The sequence below is a fragment of the Choloepus didactylus genome, chromosome 16 (assembly GCF_015220235.1).
Source record: "Choloepus didactylus isolate mChoDid1 chromosome 16, mChoDid1.pri, whole genome shotgun sequence".
NCBI classification, from domain to species: Eukaryota; Metazoa; Chordata; class Mammalia; order Pilosa; family Megalonychidae; genus Choloepus; species Choloepus didactylus.
Window position 1 is genome coordinate 59,151,177 of NC_051322.1, and position 22,027 is coordinate 59,173,203.

Sequence of the window (22,027 nt, forward strand, 5' to 3'; positions counted from 1 at the left end):
CTTGTGGATAGTAGACACTGTATTTTGAGTTTATGTCTGATGATCGTTTTCTTTTATCAACTTAGGAACATCACTGGTTGTAAATGGAATAATCAAAATGTATAATTTATTGATTTAGAAATTGACAGTTCTGAAAAGTTTAAATCACATTAAACATAAAGTCTAAATTATTTTCATGTCTGTGAAAGGAAACGTGTTATTTTTTTAAGATAGGCATGACTATAGAAAATTGTTGTATATAATATAATGTTTTGTGTATATTTTATATACCCTTGTTTCTTGGCACCAAAATTTCTCTTGGCATTTTCATTTATCTTATTAAGTAGGAATAATTTATTTGTGTATAGTTTAACTTATGTAGAGTTAGAAGGAAATTAACATGTTGTTGTATTTTATTCCTAGTTTTAGTATCCTTGTCCAAAAATCACGTATTTGCTGTTGATTTTATACTGTAATAACGTCAACATTGCTTTATTATATTATTTATTTGTAGGTTTGAATTTGAGATACTTTTTGCAATTTGAGTTAGTTATTTTAATTAAATTGCGTAAGTAGATGGAGAGTATAAGAAACTTAGTTTTCAAGGAAATTATTAAGCACAACTCTTCATGTGAATTAGTCCATTATTTTGATTTATAATTTTTGTTGCTTGGCCTGTATTTCAACAAGAAATATGGTTTCTTAAGCTGTCACTGTCACAGAGATTTCTGACATTGGTCTGTGACGCAGTTGCTGCTAGGTATAATGTAGAAGGATAGTAGATGCATGATATTCTCAAATGTTGTTATAATTATCAAGTATTAAGTTCTCAGATTATAAACAAAGGTCCTTATGGTTAGCAAAGCCCCCTTTTTGTGTTTACGGAGGAGTTCAGTAAAAATGAAGAACAGGAAGAAACCTTGGGTTGATACTCAATTTTGGAAGCATCCCCCTGTCGGGCAGCTGGTTCGCAAAGATCTTACTACTCAAGAAAGAGAGATACAGGGTTAGAAAGATGGAAATAGCTGCTTCTTAAGTTCAGTGCTGTCCTTGTGTAAGTGGAATTTGGATTATTATACAGAATTGACTGCTATAGAGAGCAAAAACCTTGTGATTTGCCTGGAAATGAAAGCTAATTTAAGTTGCTTTAGTTATTTTAAAAAATGGCTTTGCCTTGTGGCTCACACTCCCTTTATCCAGTGTGTGGATGGATGAGTAGAAAAATGGGGACAAAAAACTAAATGAAAAATAAGATGGGGGGTTGTTTTGGGTGTTCTTCTTTACTTTTTTTTTTTATCTTCATTTTTTTTTATCATCATTTTATTGAGATATATTCACATACCACACAGTCATACAAAACAAATCGTACATTGGATTGTTCACAGTACCATTACATAGTTGTACATTCATCACCTAAATCAATCCCTGACACCTTCATTAGCACACACACAAAAATAATAAGAATAATAATTAAAGTGAAAAAGAGCAATTAAAGTAAAAAAGAACACTGGGTACCTTTGTCTGTTTGTTTGTTTCCTTCCCCTATTTTTCTACTCATCCATCCATAAACTAGACAAAGTTAATTGTGGTCCTTATGGCTTTCCCAATCCCATTGTCACCCCTCATAAGCTACATTTTTATACAATTGTCTTCGAGATTCATGGGTTCTGGGTTGTAGTTTGATAGTTTCAGGTATCCACCAGCCACCCCAATTCTTTAGAACCTAAAGAGCGTTGTCTAAATTGTGCGTAAGAGTGCCTTACCAGAGTGACCTCTCGGCTCCTTTTGGAATCTCTCTGCCACTGAAGCTTATTTCATTTCCTTTCACATCTCCCTTTTGGTCAAGAAGATGTTCTCCATCCCACAATGCCGGGTCTACATTCCTCCCCGGGAGTCATATTGCACGTTGCCAGGGAGATTCACTCCCCTGGGTGTCTGATCCCACGTAGAGGGGAGGGCAGTGATTTCACCTTTCAAGTTGGCTGAGCTAGAGAGACAGGGCCACATCTGAGCAACAAAGAGGCATTCGGGAGGAGACTCTTAGGCACAATTTTAGGGAGGCCTAGCCTCTCCTTTGCAGCAACAGTCTTCCCAAGGGTAAATCCTGTGGTAGAGGGCTCAACCCATCAAACCACCAGTTCCCTATGTCTGTGGTCATGTTAGCAACCATGGAGGTGGGGTAGGCCAATACCCCTGCATTCTCCACAGGCTCCTCAAGGGGGCACTACGTATTTTTTTCCTTTTTTTTAAAACCTTTTTTTCCTTTTTAAATCAACTGTATGGAAAAAAAAAATAAAAAAAAAAAAAAAAGAAGAAAAACATGCAATAAAAGAACATTTCAAAGAGACCGTAACAAGGGAGTAAGAAAAAGACAACTAACCTAAGATAACTGCTTTACTTCCAACCTGTTCCTACTTTACCCCAAGAAAGTTACCTAATATACCAACATTTCTGTGAACTTGCTCCTACTATATCCATCAGAAATTAACAGACCATAGTCATTCCTGGGCATCCCCAGAACGTTAAATAGCATATCTGTTCTTCTTGGATTACTGTTCCCCCTTCCTTAATTGATCTCTATTGCTAGTTCCCCTACATTCGACATTATAAACCATCCGTTTTACATTTTTCAAAGTTCACATTAGTGGTAGCATATAATATTTGTCTTTTTGTGCCTGGCTTATATCGCTCAGCATTATGTCTTCAAGGTTCATCCATGTTGTCATATGTTTCACGAGATCGTTCCTTCTTACTGCCGCGTAGTATTCCATCGTGTGTATATACCACATTTTATTTATCCACTCATCTGTTGAAGGACATTTGGGTTGTTTCCATCTCTTGGCAATTGTGAATAATGCTGCTATGAACATTGGCGTGCAGATATCTGTTCGTGTCACTGCTTTCCGACCTTCCGGGAATATACCGAGAAGTGCAATCACTGGATCGAATGGTAACTCTATATCTAGTTTTCTAAGGAACTGCCAGACTGACTTCCAGAGTGGCTGAACCATTATACAGTCCCACCAACAATGAATAAGAGTTCCAATTTCTCCACATCCCCTCCAGCATTTGTAGTTTCCTGTTTGTTTAATGGCACCCATTCTAACCGGTGTTAGATGGTATCTCATTGTAGTCTTAATTTGCATCTCTCGAATAGCTAGTGAAGCTGAACATTTTTTCATGTGTTTCTTGGCCATTTGTATTTCCTCTTCAGAGAACTGTCTTTTCATATCTTTTGCCCATTTTATAATTGGGCTGTCTGTACTATTGTCATTGAGTTGTAGGATTTCTTTATATACGCAAGATATCAGTCTTTTGTCAGATACATGGTTTCCAAAAATTTTTTCCCATTGAGTTGGCTGCCTCTTTACCTTTTTGAGAAATTCCTTTGAGGTGCAGAAACTTCTAAGCTTGAGGAGTTCCCATTTATCTATTTTCTCTTTTGTTGCTTGTGCTTTGGGTGTAAAGTCTAGGAAGTGGCCGCCTAATACAAGGTCTTGAAGATGTTTTCCTACATTATCTTCTAGGAGTTTTATGGTACTTTCTTTTATATTGAGATCTTTCGTCCATTTTGAGTTAATTTTTGTGTAAGGGGTGAGGTAGGGGTCCTCTTTCATTCTTTTCGATATGGATATCCAACTCTCCCAGCCCCATTTGTTGAATAGACAATTATGACTCAGTTCAGTGACTTTGGGGGCCTTATCAAAGATCAGTCGGCCATAGATCTGAGAGTCTATCTCTGAATTCTCAATTCGATTCCATTGATCTATATGTCTATCTTTGTGCCAGTACCAAGCTGTTTTGACAACTGTGGCTTTATAATAAGCTTCAAAGTCAGGGAGTGTAAGTCCTCCCACTTCGTTTTTCTTTTTTAGAGTGTCTTTAGCAATTCGAGGCATCTTCCCTTTCCAAATAAATTTGATAACTAGCTTTTCCAAGTCTGCAAAGTAGGTTGTTGGAATTTTGATTGGGATTGCATTGAATCTGTAGATGAGTTTGGGTAGAATTGACATCTTAATGACATTTAGCCTTCCTATCCATGAACATGGAATATTTTTCCATCTTTTAAGATCCCCTTCTATTTCTTTCAGTAGAGTTACGTAGTTTCCTTTGTATAGGTCTTTTACATCTTTGGTTAAGTTTATTCCTAGGTACTTGATTTTTTTAGTTGCTATTGAAAATGGTATCTTTTTCTTGAGTGTCTCTTCAGTTTGTTCATTTCTAGCATATAGAAACATTACTGACTTATGTGCATTAACCTTGTATCCCGCTACTTTGCTAAATTTGTGTATTAGCTCTAATAGCTGTATCGTCGATTTCTCAGGGTTTTCTAGATATAAGATCATATCATCTGCAAACAATGACAGTTTTACTTCTTCTTTTCCAATTTGGATGCCTTTTATTTCTTTGTCTTGCCAGATTGCCCTGGCTAGCACTTCCAGCACAATGTTGAATAACAGTGGTGACAGCGGGCATCCTTGTCTTGTTCCTGATCTTAGAGGGAAGGCTTTCAGTCTCTCACCATTGAGTACTATGCTGGCTGTGGGTTTTTCATATATGCTCCTTATCATGTTGAGGAAGTTTCCTTCAATTCCTACCTTTTGAAGTGTTTTTATCAAAAACGGATGTTGGATTTTGTCAAATGCTTTTTCAGCATCTATTGAGATGATCAATTGATTTTTCCCTTTTGAATTGTTAATGTATTGTAATACATTGATTGATTTTCTTATGTTGAACCATCCTTGCATGCCTGGAATGAACCCCACTTGGTCATGGTGTATGATTTTTTTAATGTGTCTTTGGATTCGATTTGCAAGTATTTTGCTGAGGATTTTTGCATGTATATTCATTAGGGAGATTGGCCGGTAGTTTTCCTTTTTTGTAGCATCTTTGCCTGGTTTTGGTATTAGATTGATGTTAGCTTCATAAAATGAGTTAGGTAATGTTCCATTTTCTTCAATGTTTTGAAAGAGTTTGAGTAACATTGGTGTCAGTTCTTTCTGGAAAGTTTGGTAGAATTCCCCCGTGAAGCCATCTGGCCCTGGGCATTTATTTGTGGGAAGATTTTTGATGACTGATTGGATCTCTTTGCTTGTGATGGGTTGGTTGAGGTCTTCTATTTCTTCTCTGGTCAGTCTAGGTTGTTCATATGTTTCCAGGAAATTGTCCATTTCCTCTACATTATCCAGTTTGTTGCCATACAGTTGTTCATAGTACCCTCTTATAATTTTTTAAATTTCTTCAGGATCTGCAGTTATGTCACCTTTTTCATTCATTATTTTGTTTATATGGGTCTTCTCTCTTTTTGATTTTGTCAGTCTAGCTAGGGGCTTGTCAATCTTGTTGATCTTCTCAAAGAACCAACTTTTGGTGATATTTATCTTCTCTATTTTTTTTTGTTCTCTATGTCATTTATTTCTGCTTTAATCCTTGTGATTTCTTTTCTTGTACTTGGTTTAGGATTGGTTTGCTGTTCATTTTCTAGCTTCTTCAGTTGATCCATTAGTTCTTTGATTTTGGCTCTTTCTTCCTTTTTAATATATGCGTTTAGTGCTATAAATTTCCGCCTCAGCACTGCTTTTGCTGCATCCCATAGGTTTTGGTATGTTGTGTTCTCATTTTCATTCGTCTCTACATATTTAGCAATTTCTCTTGCTGTTTCTTCTTTAACCCACTGATTGTTTAGGAGTGTGTTGTTTAACCTCCAGGTAATTGTGAATTTTCTAAGTCTCTGATGGTTATCGACTTCTAATTGTATTCTATTGTGGTCAGAGAGTGTGCTTTGAATAATTTCAATCTTTGTAAATTTATTGAGGCTTGTGTTATGTCCCAGCATATGATCTATTCTGGAGAAAGTTCCGTGAGCACTAGGAAAGTATGTGTATCCTGGTGATTTGGGATGTAATGTTCTGTATATGTCTGTTAAATCTAATTCATTTATCAGATTGTTTAGGTTTTCAGTTTCCTTATTGTTCCTCTGTCTGGTTGATCTATCTATAGGACAGAGTGATGTGTTGAAGTCTCCCACAATTATTGTGGAAACATCACTTGCTTCCTTTAGTTTTGCCAGTGTTTCTCTCATGTATTTTGTGGCACCTTGATTGGGTGCACAGACATTTACGATTGTTATTTGTTCTTGTTGAATTGCCCCTTTTATTAGTATGTAGTGGCCTTCTTTGTCTCTCAAAACATCCCTGCAGTTAAAGTCTATTTTATCTGAGATTAATATTGCTACACCTGCTTTCTTTTAGCTGTAGCTTGCATGAAATATTTTTTTCCATCCTTTCACTTTCAATTTCTTTGTGTCCCTGTGTCTAAGATGAGTCTCTTGTATGCAACATATTGATGGTTCATTTTTTTTGATCCATTCTGCAAGTCTATATCTTTTAATTGGGGAGTTTAATCCATTTACATTCAACGTTATAACCGTGAAGGCATTTCTTGAAGCAGCCATCTTATCCTTTGGTTTATGTTTGTCATATTTTTCCCCTCTGTCTATTAATATCCTTTATTGTACCCATACCGAATCTCTTTAGTACTGAACCTTTCTCCAAGTCTCTCTGTCCTGTCTCTCTGTCTGTAGGGCTCCCTTGAGTATCTCCAGTAGGGCAGGTCTCTTGTTAGCAAATTCTCTCAGCATTTGTTTGTCTGTGAAAAATTTAAGCTCTCCCTCAAATTTGAAGGAGAGCTTTGCTGGATAAAGTATTCTTGGCTGGAAATTTTTCTCACTCAGAATTTTAAACATATTGTGCCACTGCCTTCTCGCCTCCATGGTGGCTGCTGAGTAGTCACTACTTAGTCTTATGCTGTTTCCTTTGTATGTGGTGAATTGCTTTTCTCTTGCTGCTTTCAGAACTTGCTCCTTCTCTTCCGTGTTTCACAGTGTGATCAGAATATGTCTCGGAGTGGGTGTATTTGGATTTATTCTATTTGGAGTTCACTGAGCATTTATGATTTGTGTATTTATGTTGTTTAGAAGATTTGGGAAGTTTTCCCCAACAATTTCTTTGAATACTCTTCCTAGACCTTTACCCTTTTCTTCCCCTTCTGGGACACCAATGAGTCTTATATTAGGACGTTTCATATTATCTATCATATCCCTGAGGTCCATTTCGATTTTTTCAATTTTTTTCCCCATTCTTTCTTTTATGCTTTCATTTTCCATTCTGTCATCTTCCAGGTCACTGATTCGTTGTTCAACGTCCTCTAGTCTTGTACTATGAGTGTCCAGAATCTTTTTAATTTGGTCAACAGTTTCTTTAATTTCCATAAGATCATCCATTTTTTTATTTAGTCTTGCAATGTCTTCTTTATGCTCTTCTAGGGCCTTCGTGATATCCTTTATATCCCGTACTATGGTCTCATTGTTCATCTTTAGTTCTTTGAGTAGCTGCTCTAGGTGCTGTGTCTCCTCTGATCTTTTGATTTGGGTGCTTGGGCTTGGGTTATCCATATCGTCTGGTTTTTTCATATGCTTTATAATTTTCTGTTGTTTTTGGCCTCGTGGCATTTGCTGAACTTGATAGGGTTCTGTTAGGATGTGTAGACCAATTGAAGTCCTTATCTCTAATTTATCAGATCTACAGCTTCGTGGAGTACACTTTCTCTAACTAACCAGCAGGTGGCATCCACGAGCCACCTGTTCTCCACAAGCCAGTTCTCCCCTGCTGTGCCTTTGTGGTGAGTGGGGGAGTGAGTCTTGTGGGGTCCAATTGATGTACCAGGCTTGCGTGTGTAGTTGGTGTTGCCCGCCCTGTATATTTTGGGCATGTTTCTGGGCAGTCAGGGAGGAGGGGTGGCTCTAACAATCAAATCTCCCTGGTGATCCTGGAGTTTTAAAGCTGCTGCAATAGTCTAATCCTTCAGTTCAGTCCTGCCACAGTTTGTCTCTGCCACTGACCCACAAGTCCTTGGTATTGGCGTATGGCTCCTGAGACTTGCAAGTGGGCCCCTGTTCCAGACTGTGCACCCCCTGGTCCTCTGTTGAGGGATGACTGTGCTATGTCACAGGTGAGTGCCGTACCCCCAGGGCAGTTCTGGGCTGCTGGGCTGTGTAGGGAGGCTCCCAGTCTGCTGAAATGATGGCTGAATGGGGCTTTGTTAATTCACACTGCTCCACCTTCCCAACTCTGGGACAATCAGCTGAGGTTGCAGGGAAGGCTAATGTCCACGCCCAGTTTTGTGGAGTGTGCCTGTTATTTGAAGCACTTCCTTCACACTGGGTTGTCTGGGGCAGCTCTGGGCTATGGGGCTGGCGATGGGCAGGAGTGTTTCCTGCCCACCAGGATGATGGCTGTGAGCAGACACCCCCCTTTTCTTGGGAAGTTGTGGTGTTTAGTGAATTTCCTCAGCCACTGGATTATTGCGTTTTGTCTCAGAGCTCTCCTAGTTCTGCTCTTGACTTGACCTGCCCAAATAGCAAGTCTTTGAAGCTTTCTGTATTGGGCTTAGATTTCGCTGATCTCAGCAGTTCCACGTTTTCATGAGTGTTGTATGAAGTATGCCCAAAGTCAGATTGCTCTGTGGTGTCCAGTCCACGCAGTTCCTGGCTTTCTACCTACTTTCCTGGAGGAGTAACTTCTCTAAGGAAAGGCCGATGGCATGTGGGGTTCCTGTGTCATCTGGGAAGCCACATGGCTGGCTCTGCTGAAACTTCTCTCGTGGGTTTAGCTTCTGGTTTCAGTGGCTTTCTCCAAAATGTCTCTGGGTTTCTGTCTCAGCTCCTCTCTTAGCATCTCCCAGGGGCAAACTCTGGATTAAAGAGTCCAAGGGTCTGGGTCTGGGTCTGGGTCTGGGTCAGCTCTGAACTCCCTCTCCATGAGCTCTCTCCCACTACTTACTCTTATGTTGTTTCCTTTGTATGTGGTGAATTGCTTTTCTCTTGTTGCTTTCATAACTTGCTCCTTCTCTTCAGTAATTGACAGTCTGATCAGAATGTCTCGGAGTGGGCTTATTTGCTTTTATTCTATTTGGAGTTCGCTGGGCCTTTCTCATTTGTGTATTTATGTTGTTTAGAAGATTTGGGAAGTTTTCCCCAACAATTTCTTTGAATACTCTTCCTAGACCGTTACCCTTCTCTTCCCTTTGTGGAACACGAATGAGTCTTATATTTGGACGTTTTATATTATCTATCATATCCCTGTGGTCCATTTCGATGTTTTCTTTTTTTTTCCCCATTCTTTCATTTCTGTTCTGTCGTCCTCCAGGTCACTGATTTGCTCTTCAGATTCCTCTAGTCTTGTACTATGAGTATCCAGAACCTTTTTAGTTTATTTACTCTTGCAATTTCTTCTTTATGCTCATCTGGGGTCTTCTTCATGTCCTTTATATCCTGTTCCATACTCTTCTTCATGTTCTTTATATCCTGTGCCATGTTCTCATTGTTCATCTTTAGTTCATCTTTAGTTCATCTTTAGTTCTTTGATTAATTGCTCCAAGTACTGTGTCTTTTGTGATCTTTTCATTTGGGTGTTTGGGCTTTGGTTATCCATATCGTCTGGTTTTTTCATATGCTTTAAAATTTTCTGTTGTTTTTGGCCTCTTGGCATTTGCTGAACTTGATATGGTTCTTCTAGAATATTTAGACCAATTCAAACCCTTTTCTCTAATTTCTCATATCCACAGCTTTGTGGAGTACACTTTCTGTAACTAACCAGCAAATGCTGTCCGTGAGCCACCTGTTTCCTCAAGCCAGTTCTCCCCTTTGTCTTTGTGGTGAGTGGGGGTGTGAGTCTTGTGGGGTCCAATTGGTGCACCACGCTTGCGTGTGTAGTTGGTGTTGCCAGCCTGACATATGGTGCTTGTGTCTGAATGGTTGGGGGGGGATAGCTTTAATAATCAAATCTCCTAGATGTTCCTGGAGATTTAATGCTGTTGCAATAGTCTAATCCTTCAGTTCAGGTTTTCTCTGCCGCTGACCCACAAGTACTTGGTATTGGCGTTTGGTCCCTGGGACTTGCGCGTGGGTCTCTCTTCCAAGCCGTGCACTCCCAGGTCCTCTGCTGAGGGACAACTGTGCTACGTCACAGGTGAGCGCTGTTCCCCAAGGGAAGTTCTGGGCTACAGGGCTGTGTAGGAGTGTTCCCGGTCTGCTGAAAGGATGGCTGAATGGGGTGAGTTGATTTCCCCCTTTTCACACACCCCCGCCTTCCCAGCTCCACAACAATTAGCTGGGGGTGCAGGAAAGGCTGTTGTCCACACCCGATATTGTGGTGTGTGTGTGCGTTGTTGGAAACACTTCCCGTCACACTGGGTTGTTTGCGGCAGTTCTGGGCTGTGGCAGTTGCTCTGGGGAGGAGCGTTCCAGGCCACTGGGAAGATGGCTGTAAGGGGATGCCACCCTTTTCTTGGGAAGTTGTGGTGTTTAGTGAATTTTATCAGCCACTGGACTTATTGCCTTGTGTCTCAGAGCTCTCTTAGCTCTGCTCTTGTCTGGGCCCAAATTGCAAGTCTTTGAGTCTTTCTATTATGGGCTTCTTAGAGTAATTGTTTTAGAAAAAGAGAAAAGATTAAAAAAAAAAAAAAAAAAAAAAGGACCCTCCTTGCAGTTCTAATGGGTTATTGAAATGCTTAGAGACAGAGATTAGGGCCCTTAAAGAGGAGTAATCAAGAAAGCAGAGAAATAGGCTCTTCAGGCAAGGAAGCTCGCCTTCTGGATTTGCATATGTGCCTGACTATTGGAGCCCATCCCTTCTCCATTCTTTGTCCACCAGAACTCCAAAAAGTCTCTGTTTTTGTTTTTGGGGTTTGTTTTGCTGTTTTTGCTAGCCCTATCTCCTCTCTGCCAGGCTGACTGCTCCCGGATTCTCCAGTGTTTTGTCTCAGTCTATCTATGTTTGGAGTTTGGATCAGCAAACTGAGTTTTCAATAAGAGCCACAACTGCAGTTCTACCTCCTCGTTCCCAGCACCGACGACCCCTCCTCCCACGTGACTGAGCCTGGCAGGGAGGGGCATGGGTCCCCTGGCTGCGAGAACTTACAGATTTCGCTGATCTCAGCTGTTCCACGTGTTCATGAGTGTTATATGAAGTATGCCCTAAGTCAAATTGCTCTCCGGTGTCTGGTCCATGCCATTCCTGGCTTTCTACCTACTGCCCTGGAGGAATAACTAAAACCTAGGCCTCACCATTCCGCCATCTTGCCCCGCCCCTCTCAGCCATAGGCTTTTGTTTTACCACTTCCAGAGATTGAAGCTTCCAGTCTTCAGGCAGTGCATGTTGGGCAATTTTCTGGGTGCTGATAAAAGGAATGGCGGTCTGGGAGTCTGTCCCTGCCGGCTTTTATGAGTCCCATTTTCATCATAGAGCTGCTTCTAAATTTTTCCCATTTCTAGTTTAGGATTCAGGTTGTTTTGTTTTGTTTTGTTTTGTTTTGTTTTGTTTAAGTCTGCCACAACTGTCACTACTGGTCCTTCTTTGTAACTTGCTGCAAACTTTGTATTTTATCATCTATTCTCTTGTACTTTGCCTTTTAGGTTTAAGGTTTTGTTTTAATCTCTCTCTACTGCTTTCTTGTACTGGGTTATTTGGAGGGAGTAGAAGTAAATATTTGTGTTTAAATCTGCCTTCTTTATCTGTCCTGTCGTTACTTTTCTATGTATATAGCTCTGTGCACTGTTTTTCCTCAAATAGTTTATGTTCCTATTATGGTTTGGTGTTTTTTTTGTTTTGTTTTGTTTTTGTTTTGATTTATTTAAAGTTCAGAAGTTTAGTTACTTCTGACATGAACTGCAAATGTGACAGTAAGTAACTCAATTAACTTCTGACTATCCCAAGTTAGGCCAGACTCCACAGGTAAAGAGCACCAGCTCCAAGCTTGGAGGTCCAGGCTGCCTGCACTTTTGGCCAATTAGCTGCAAATTCAAGGTTTTTCACCACCCTCTTGGGTTTAATGACTCCTCTAGAATGATTATGCTATATCTACGATTGTAGTTTTATTACAGTAAAAAGTATTCAAATGAGGAAGCCAAAAGAAGAATGAAGGATGGGGTCTGGGAGAGTTTCAAAGGCAAGTATCCATGTCCTCTCTGCTTGGACTCCGAATGCATCACCTTCCCAGCACAGCAATCTGTCTTTTCAATAGAGGAAGCTCTCCTGAGCCTCAAGTAATTGTAACCAAGAAATTAAGATTTAAATAATTATGAGACTGAATCATTATATAGATGACTTTTTCTGACTTTCTAGTGTATTGTGGAATAGCCAGAAGGAAACACCTGAAATTACTACACTGCAACCCAGCTGCCTTGATCTTTGATAGAGATTGTTTAACTATATAACCTTTCTCTTGTAATTGTAAAACCCTCATGACTTAAGAAAAAAAAAAAGGAAATATAGAATGTAAGCTTTGTATCAATGTTGAATCTCTTGAACTTCTTAGCTGTGCTTAATGGGATTGCATAAAAGAATGTTCTTGTTCATGGGAAATGTATATGTGTATTATATTGTTTGTTCAAGGATGTGTGCAGCTTGATCTCGTATGTTCAGAAGACAGAGCAATAGATGATGATGATAGGGAGTGAAGGAGGGAAAGCAAGAAATAGTGGTGTGACAGGATGTTAAAGTTGGTGGATCGGGGTATCGGGAGAGGGGGGTCGGGGTATGCTGGAGTTCTGTGTATGGGGTTTGTAGTGTTTTTGCAACTGTTCCTGTAAGTTTGAATTTATTTCAAAATAAAATAAAACAACAACAAAAACCTCATGACTGGCCCCGTTTGTACCCCCTTACGTATTTTACAACTTTAGAGTGCTATGATCACAAAAGACAGCCGTGATGTTTATTAATGAAGGAATTTGGGTCAGCCCAAAACTAATCCTCCCCAAATCCTAAGTTATCTCACTAGACAAGAGTTAGATCTGGGTAAAATTGGCCTGTCTGATATGCACAGTAGCTTAAATTTTAACCTATAGGTGACCTGTACGTTGTCATAATATTAAAAATCATTCTTGTCATTATATTAGGGCTTTCATTTTCTTACTTATGTTTTGTGACAAAGTACGTGTCACAGCATGTGAGGGCTATGCCAGTCCAGAGGCCAAAGAAGACAACGAGAATTTTCTGATACATGAAATTCTATTCAGGGCTTACTTACAGGGTGAGAAGTCACAGAGAAATCATGACGGCTCTCTCAGACTGGGCAGGCATTGTATTCGCAGGGAAGTCGACCGCAGATGCAAAGAGGGCAGCAAGCCATTTATAAGGGTTTAAGACAAAGGTATTCCAAAGTCATTCCTAAGGGTAGGGGGAGCTTAGACTTGGAAGGGGTCACTCCGACCTGAGGGGTGGTGCAGGAAGGACTAGAATAACAAACAATTACAGTTTGCTCTTTTTGTGAGACTGCAAGCCTCTCACCTCCTGCCTGCTTCCCATAAAGTTATTTTAACATCAGTTTACCCTTTTTCTGTTTACTGACTTAGAAAGACAATAGGTTAAACATCAGCTGCCTAGGTCACGCAGGTTGCTGTGCTCCAAGATCTGCAGGCCTGTTTTACTCAGGCCGCGGGCTGCCACAGCATGTAATCAGTCTGCGCGTGCTCAATAATTAAATCAACTCTAACTTTGTCATCTTGAGCCATTATACTCATTCTAAAAAACTGCCCATCTTTTGATACTATAAAACTATTAGAGTTACTGCTGTTAAGGGAGACAGAGTTTAGGCTGATAGGCCATCTATTCTCCTTGCTTTGCAATGCAGGAAGTTCTTTATTCTTTTTGAAACTCTGGTGCCATAGACTGGCTGTTATATGCATCGAGCAGAGAACCCTGCATTTGATTGGTGTCATATTTGAGAGCTTGTACATATGATTGATGGAATCAATGCCCACTCCTCTAATCTTCTCACCCGGAGGTTGGAAAGGTCGGCTGACATGTGGCTCAAAGTCCCGACACCCTTATGGTTGGTCTTTCTGGTATGGCCAACCCCCTCCCTAAGATTACCTTGGTAGGCCCCATTCTGTCATTTCATTAGCATGTAAACTGTCAGGTGTGGTCCACAGCCACTATGAAGAACAAAAGATACTGCAGTCAGGGGAAACTCCAAAGATTTAGAGGCTGCTTTCTGCTCCAGACCAGACCTCTCTTCGGAGGCTAAATGCATATCTATACAGAGTTGTAAAACTTTTTTTTTTTCTCAATATAAAGTGCATGCATACTCTTGCATTGGATGCATGTTCCATAGTTTGCTTCAAGTTAGAAATACAAAAACTAAATGCTATGTATAAAATGTGCTCTGAAAAAATAATAAGACTGTTGGTAGGCTTGGATAGAATTACAGAGCTTTATATTGGTGAGGGGTGAATGAATGATTGCATCTTTGTTCCTTTTAAACATTTTAAAAAACACTTCTGTCTTTCTTTTAGGTTCTGAGTAATGTGATAAGAACATAAGGAATGATCTTGTCAAGGTTTTATGAGTTATGGTGGCTGAAACATCAATTCTACCTTGTGGGAAAAGAACTGTAAGTAAATCTCAAAGAATAGACTGACTTTCAACTATTTTGTGCTTACATAAAAGAAGTTGTTGATTAGTTATAAGAATGTGCTTGGCATACTTCATTCTACATGTCTTAATTATACAAACTAATTCAAAAGGAGGAATTAGATTTTATGTAAGTCAGGATTATTTCTGTCTAGGATTAGCATTGCCATATCTTGTAGATTTTACAAAATTTAATTTTTCTTTTTAATTTTTTCAGAAACAACAGCACAAAAGGAAATCTGTATTAGCAAAGTATTTTATTAAACGGAGGAGGTTAAATAACAGCTTCTGGCCAAGAGATTCAGCAAACAAGGAAAGAAACGTTTTAGCTGTAAGACATGTTTCAAATGAATCAAAGTCCGGTAACTGTAGAATTCAGAAGAAAAAAGTTTTCAAAAATTTTGTCAAAACAGACAGGTCAGTGATAAATAACTCCTCCAGTGGTAGGACTAGGCCTGATACCAAAATTAATTGAAAAATTAACAAAACAGTTTGAACCTGAATTTATTCATTTTTTTCATAAAAAACTTCAAATTAGAATTAATTTTCTTAAGATTTTTATTGCCTTACTCAAAGTAAATCAAATATCTTTCCACATTCATACCAACTTTTCTCATATCCTAGAAATGGCAGAAACCTTACTTGAAGCAACGAGTATTTTTGTTGAAAATGCACTTCAGCATTAGTTAAAGTCAGAATTTTAAGACCTGCTCTTCTGAAATAATACTAGACATTCAGCATTCACACCTACCAGGACACAAAAATCCTCTAAAAACTACTCAGAAAAGGAGGACCTTACTCAGGAACGATGTCCATTCAGCAGAAATCAAAGGAAAATTCCTCTAAAGTTATTAAAAAAAATGAAGATAAGAATTTAGAAGCACAAAATCAAAATTCTCAAAAGAATCTAGCAAAAAAATCAGGTCCAAAGGAAACCGTAAAGTCATTGGTTAAATCTTCCAGTGAAAGTAAAATAAATCAGCCTGAACTGGGGACATGCATGAGTACAAGGTCAGCAAAGGCAGCGTCTAGTGATCAGAAGGCTACTAAACCCATTAATAGTACCATGATGACTGTAAAAGGACATTCGCACCAAGAATCTGCAAAAAAGAAAAAATCATCTCAGAAAAAATCAATATATGAAACCCTTAAGTCAAATGAACAGCTTAACCGGAGATCACAAAGACTACAACAGTTAACAGAGGTGTCAACAAGGTCTTTGCGCAGTAGAGAAATTCAGAGTCAAGTTCAATCAGTTAAACAGAGTTTACCACCAACAAGAAAAGAGCATAGTAGCAATATGCAAAGTAAATCTAAAGTTAAAACAAATAAAAAACATGTGAAAAGAAAAATACTGGATATAATACCTGACTCTAAAGAAGATGAAAACCCGGTAATTAATGAAGTAATAAATTCTCCCAAAGGAAAAAAACGCAAAGTAGAGCATCAGACAGCTTATATTTGTAGTTCTCAGAACAAACAAGAATCTGAAAAGTGTCTTCAGAAGACTGATAGAAAAGAGGATATAAAACCTGTGCCTGTAACAACTTCTGAGGTAAAAAGATCAAACATGGCTGCTTCATTGGTCTCTAAAAAAAGTGAGAAGGCCAAGTCAGTTAATACCCAAGTGAATGCTTGTGCAAAATCCCAAAAATGTCCACAGCCATCAGTGCCTGAACAAAGCATAGAAAATGAGCTGGAGCAAGCAAGAAAGAGCAAACGAGGTAGCATTCTCCAGCTCTGTGAAGAAATTGCTGGTGAAATTGAGTCTGATACTGTTGAGGTAAAAAGAGAATCTTCACAAATGGAAGCTACAAAAGAGGAGAAGCCTACAGAAATAAAATTGGAGGAGACTGATGTTGAAAGACAAATACTTCATCAGAAGGAAACAAATCAGGGTGTTCAGTGTAATCGTTTCTTCCCCAGTAGGAAAACAAAGCCTGTGAAATGTATACTAAATGGAATAAACAGCTCAACTAAGAAGAATTCCAACTGGACTAAAATTAAACTCTCGAAATTCAACTCTGTACAGCAAAATAAATTGGACTCTCAAGTTTCCCCTAAATTGGGCTTGTTAAGAACCAGTTTTTCACCACCAGCTTTAGAAATGCATCATCCAGTGACTCAAAGTACATTTTTAGGGACAAAACCACATGATGAGAAAAACATAACTTGCCATCATGAAAAAATGAAAGAAATTAATTCTCAAGAAGTTAAAAATAATGATATTACAGTTGAAATTAATAAAACCACAGAAGGGGATCCTGAAAATTGTCATTTGGATAATCAGATAAAACCTTCTACTGAACCACCATTGGATAATCAGATGAATCATTCTTTTGAATCAACACCAGTTAAGGTAATCCATTTTTATTATGCATAGTAAATGTGCCTGAGTACTTTTTTTTTTTTATTTTTTAATCATCATTTTATTGAGATATATTCACATACCACGCAGTCATACAAAACAAATTGTACTTTCGATTGTTTACAGTACCATTACATAGTTGTACATTCATCACCTAAATCAATCCCTGACACCTTCATTAGCACACACACAAAAATAACAAGAATAATAATTAGAGTGAAAAAGAGCAATTGAAGTAAAAAAGAACACTGGGTACCTTTGTCTGTTTGTTTGCTTCCCCTACTTTTCTACACATCGATCCATAAACTAGACAAAGTGGAGTTTGGTCCTTATGGCATTCCCAATCCCACTGTCACCCCTCATAAGCTACATTTTTATACAACTGTCTTCGAGATTCATGGGTTCTGGGTTGTAGTTTAATAGTTTCAGGTATCCACCACCAGCTACCCCAATTCTTTAGAACCTAAAAAAGGTTGTCTAAAGTGTGCGTAAGAGTGCCCACCAGAGTGATCTCTCGGCTCGTTTTGGAATCTCTCTGCCACTGAAGCTTATTTCATTTCCTTTCACATCCCCCTTTTGGTCAAGAAGATGTTCTCCATCCCACGATGCCGGGTCTACATTCCTCCCCGGGAGTCATATTCCACGTTGCCAGGGAGATTCACTTCCCTGGGTGTCTGATCCCACGTAGGGGGGAGGGCAGTGATTTCACCTTTCAAGTTGGCTTAGCCAGAGAGAGAGGGCCACATCTGAGCAACAAAGAGGCATTCAGGAGGAGACTCTTAGGCACAAATACAGGGAGGCCTAGCCTCTCCTTTGCAGCAACCGTCTTCCCAAGGGTAAAACTTATGGTAGAGGGCTCAACCCATCAAACCACCAGTCCCCTATGTCTGTGGTCATGTTAGCAACCATGGAGGTGGGGTAGGCGAATACCCCTGCATTCTCCACAGGCTCCTCAAGGGGGCACTACATCGTTTTTTTTTTCCTTGTTTGTCTTTTTTCTTTTTTTTTTTTTTTTAACTTTCCCTTCTTTTTTCAAATCAACTGTATGAAAAAAAAAAGTTAAAAAGAAAACAAAAAAAAACAAACATACAATAAAAGAACATTTCAAAGAGACCATAGCAAGGGAGTAAGAAAAAGACAACTAACCTAAGATAACTGCTTAACTTCCAACATGTTCCTACTTTACCCCAAGAAAGTTACATACTATAGCAACATTTCAGTGAACTTGTTCCTACTACATCCATCAGAAATTAACAGACCATAGTCATTTCTGGGCATCCCCAGAACGTTAAATAGCTTATCTGTTCTTCTTGGATTATTGTTCCCCCTTCCTTAATTGCTCTCTACTGCTAGTTCCCCTACATTCTACATTATAAACCATTTGTTTTACATTTTTCAAAGTTCACATTAGTGGTAGCATATAATATTTCTCTTTTTGTGCCTGGCTTATTTCGCTCAGCATTATGACTTCAAGGTTCATCCATGTTGTCATATGTTTCACCAGATCATTCCTTCTTACTGCCGCGTAGTATTCCATCGTGTGTATATACCACATTTTATTTATCCACTCATCTGTTGATGGACATTTGGGTTGTTTCCATCTCTTGGCAATTGTGAATAATGCTGCTATGAACATTGGCGTGCAGATATCTGTTCGTGTCACTGCTTTCCGATCTTCCGGGTATATCCCGAGAAGTGCAATCGCTGGATCGAATGGTAGCTCTATCTCTAGTTTTCTAAGGAACTGCCAGACTGACTTCCAGAGTGGCTGAACCATTATACAGTCCCACCAACAATGAATAAGAGTTCCAATTTCTCCACATCCCCTCCAGCATTTGTAGTTTCCTGTTTGTTTAATGGCAGCCATTCTAACCGGTGTTAGATGGTATCTCATTGTGGTCTTAATTTGCATCTCTCTAATAGCTAGTGAAGCTGAACATTTTTTCATGTGTTTCTTGGCCATTTGTATTTCCTCTTCAGAGAACTGTCTTTTCATATCTTTTGCCCATTTTATAATTGGGCTGACTGTACTATTGTCATTGAGTTGTAGGATTTCTTTGTATATGCAAGATATCAGTCTTTTGTCAGATACATGGTTTCCAAAAATTTTTTCCCATTGAGTTGGCTGCCTCTTTACCTTTTTGAGAAATTCCTTTGAGGTGCAGAAACTTCTAAGCTTGAGGAGTTCCCATTTATCTATTTTCTCTTTTGTTGCTTGTGCTTTGGGTGTAAAGTCTAGGAAGTGGCCTCCTAATACAAGGTCTTGAAGATGTTTTCCTACATTATCTTCTAGGAGTTTAATGGTACTTTCTTTTATATTGAGATCTTTGGTCCATTTTGAGTTAATTTTTGTGTAGGGGGTGAGGTAGGGGTCCTCTTTCATTCTTTTGGATATGGATATCCAACTCTCCCAGCCCCATTTGTTGAAAAGACCATTATGGCTCAGTTCGGTGACTTTGGGGGCCTTATCAAAGATCAGTCGGCCATAGATCTGAGGGTCTATCTCTGAATTCTCAATTCGATTCCATTGATCTATATGTCTATCTTTGTGCCAGTACCATGCTGTTTTGGCAACTGTGGCTTATAATAAGCTTCAAAGTCAGGGAGTGTAAGTCCTCCCACTTCGTTTTTCTTTTTTAGAGTGTCTTTGGCAATTCGAGGCATCTTCCCTTTCCAAATAAATTTGATAACTAGCTTTTCCAAGTCTGCAAAGTAGGTTGTTGGAATTTTGATTGGGATTGCATTGAATCTGTAGATGAGTTTGGGTAGAATTGACATCTTAATGACATTTAGCCTTCCTATCCATGAACATGGAATATTTTTCCATCTTTTAAGGTCCCCTTCTATTTCTTTTAGTAGAGTTATGTAGTTTTCTTTGTATAGGTCTTTTACATCTTTGGTTAAGTTTATTCCTAGGTACTTGATTTTTTTAGTTGCTATTGAAAATGGTATCTTTTTCTTGAGTGTCTCTTCAGTTTGTTCATTCTAGCATATAGAAACATTACTGACTTATGTGCATTAATCTTGTATCCCGCTACTTTGCTAAATTTGTTTATTAGCTCTAGTAGGTGTATCGTTGATTTCTCAGGGTTTTCTAGATATAAGATCATATCATCTGCAAACAATGACAGTTTTACTTCTTCTTTTCCAATTTGGATGCCTTTTATTTCTTTGTCTTGCCGGATTGCCCTGGCTAGCACTTCCAGCACAATGTTGAATAACAGTGGTGACAGCGGGCATCCTTGTCTTGTTCCTGATCTTAGAGGGAAGGCTTTCAGTCTCTCACCATTGAGTACTATGCTGGCTGTGGGTTTTTCATATATGCTCTTTATCATGTTGAGGAAGTTTCCTTCAATTCCTACCTTTTGAAGTGTTTTTATCAAAAACGGATGTTGGATTTTGTCAAATGCTTTTTCAGCATCTATTGAGATGATCAATTGATTTTTCCCTTTCGAGTTTTTAATGTGTTGTAATACATTGATTGTTTTTCTTATGTTGAACCATCCTTGCATGCCTGGAATGAACCCCACTTGGTCATGGTGTATGATTTTTTTAATGTGTCTTTGGATTCGATTTGCAAGTATTTTGTTGAGGATTTTTGCATCTATATTCATTAGGGAGATTGGCCGGTAGTTTTCCTTTTTGTAGCATCTTTGCCTGGTTTTGGTATTAGATTGATGTTAGCTTCATAAAATGAATTAGGTAGTGTTCCATTTTTTTCAATGTTTTGAAAGAGTTTGAGTAAGATTGGTGTCAGTTCTTTCTGGAAAGTTTGGTAGAATTCCCCTGTGAAGCCATCTGGCCCTGGGCATTTATTTGTGGGAAGATTTTTGATGACTGATTGGATCTCTTTGCTTGTGATGGGTTGGTTGAGGTCTTCTATTTCTTCTCTGGTCAGTCTAGGTTGTTCATATGTTTCCAGGAAATTGTCCATTTCTTCTACATTATCCAGTTTGTTGCCATACAGTTGTTCATAATATCCTCTTATAATTTTTTTAATTTCTTCAGGATCTGCAGTTATGTCACCTTTTTCATTCATTATTTTGTTTATATGGGTCTTCTCTCTTTTTGATTTTGTCAGTCTAGCTAGGGGCTTGTCAATCTTGTTGATCTTCTCAAAGAACCAACTTTTGGTGATATTTATCCTTTCTATTGTTTTTTTGTTCTCTATGTCATTTATTTCTGCTTTAATCCTTGTTATTTCTTTTCTTGTACTTGGTTTAGGATTGGTTTGCTGTTCATTTTCTAGCTTCTTCAGTTGATCCATTAGTTCTTTGATTTTGGCTCTTTCTTCCTTTTTAATATATGCGTTTAGTGCTATAAATTTCCCCCTTAGCACTGCTTTTGCTGCATCCCATAGGTTTTGGTATGTTGTGTTCTCATTTTCATTCGTCTCTATATATTTAGCAATTTCTCTTGCTATTTCTTCTTTAACCCACTGATTGTTTAGGAGTGTGTTGTTTAACCTCCAGGTATTTGTGAATTTTCTAAGTCTCTGATGGTTATTGACTTCTAATTGTATTCCATTGTGGTCAGAGAATGTGCTTTGAATAATTTCAATCTTTTTAAATTTATTGAGGCTTGTTTTATGTCCCAGCATATGATCTATTCTGGAGAAAGTTCCGTGAGCACTAGAAAAGTATGTGTATCCTGTTGATTTGGGATGTAATGTCCTGTAGATGTCTGTTAAATCTAATTCATTTATCAGATTGTTTAGGTTTTCAATTTCCTTATTGGTCTTCTGTCTGGTTGATCTATCTATAGGAGAGAGTGTTGTGTTGAAGTCTCCCACAATTTTTGTGGAAACATCAATTGCTTCCTTTAGTTTTGCCAATGTTTCTCTCATGTATTTTGTGGCACCTTGATTGGGTGCATAGACATTTACGATTGTTATTTCTTCTTGCTGAATTGCCCCTTTTATTAGTATGTAGTGGCCTTCTTTGTCTCTCAAAACATCCCTGCATTTGAAGTCTATTTTATCTGAGATTAATATTGCTACACCTGCTTTCTTTTGGCTGTAGCTTGCATGAAATATTTTTTTCCATCCTTTCACTTTCAGTTTCTTTGTGTCCCTGTGTCTAAGATGAGTCTCTTGTATGCAACATATTGATGGTTCATTTTTTTTGATCCATTCTGCGAATCTATATCTTTTAATTGGGGAGTTTAATCCATTTACATTCAACGTTAAAACCGTGAAGGCATTTCTTGA

General features: G+C 38.6%; 1 protein-coding gene across 5 annotated transcripts in view; it reads left to right on the forward strand.

Moving 5' to 3' along the window:
• Window positions 1–22,027, forward strand: part of LOC119511085 (N-acetyltransferase ESCO1-like) — a 78,669-nt gene that overhangs the window by 34,432 nt on the left and 22,210 nt on the right. For 4 of the 5 annotated variants that reach the window (XM_037805505.1, XM_037805507.1, XM_037805506.1 and 1 more), the window contains exons 2-3: window positions 14,333–14,430; window positions 14,668–16,809. In XM_037805505.1, the coding sequence (XP_037661433.1) occupies window positions 15,259–16,809 (1,551 nt within the window). In that variant the 5' untranslated portion in view covers window positions 14,333–14,430; window positions 14,668–15,258. The remainder of the gene's footprint in view (window positions 1–14,332; window positions 14,431–14,667; window positions 16,810–22,027) is intronic. The other variant, XM_037805509.1, reaches the window with a different exon arrangement.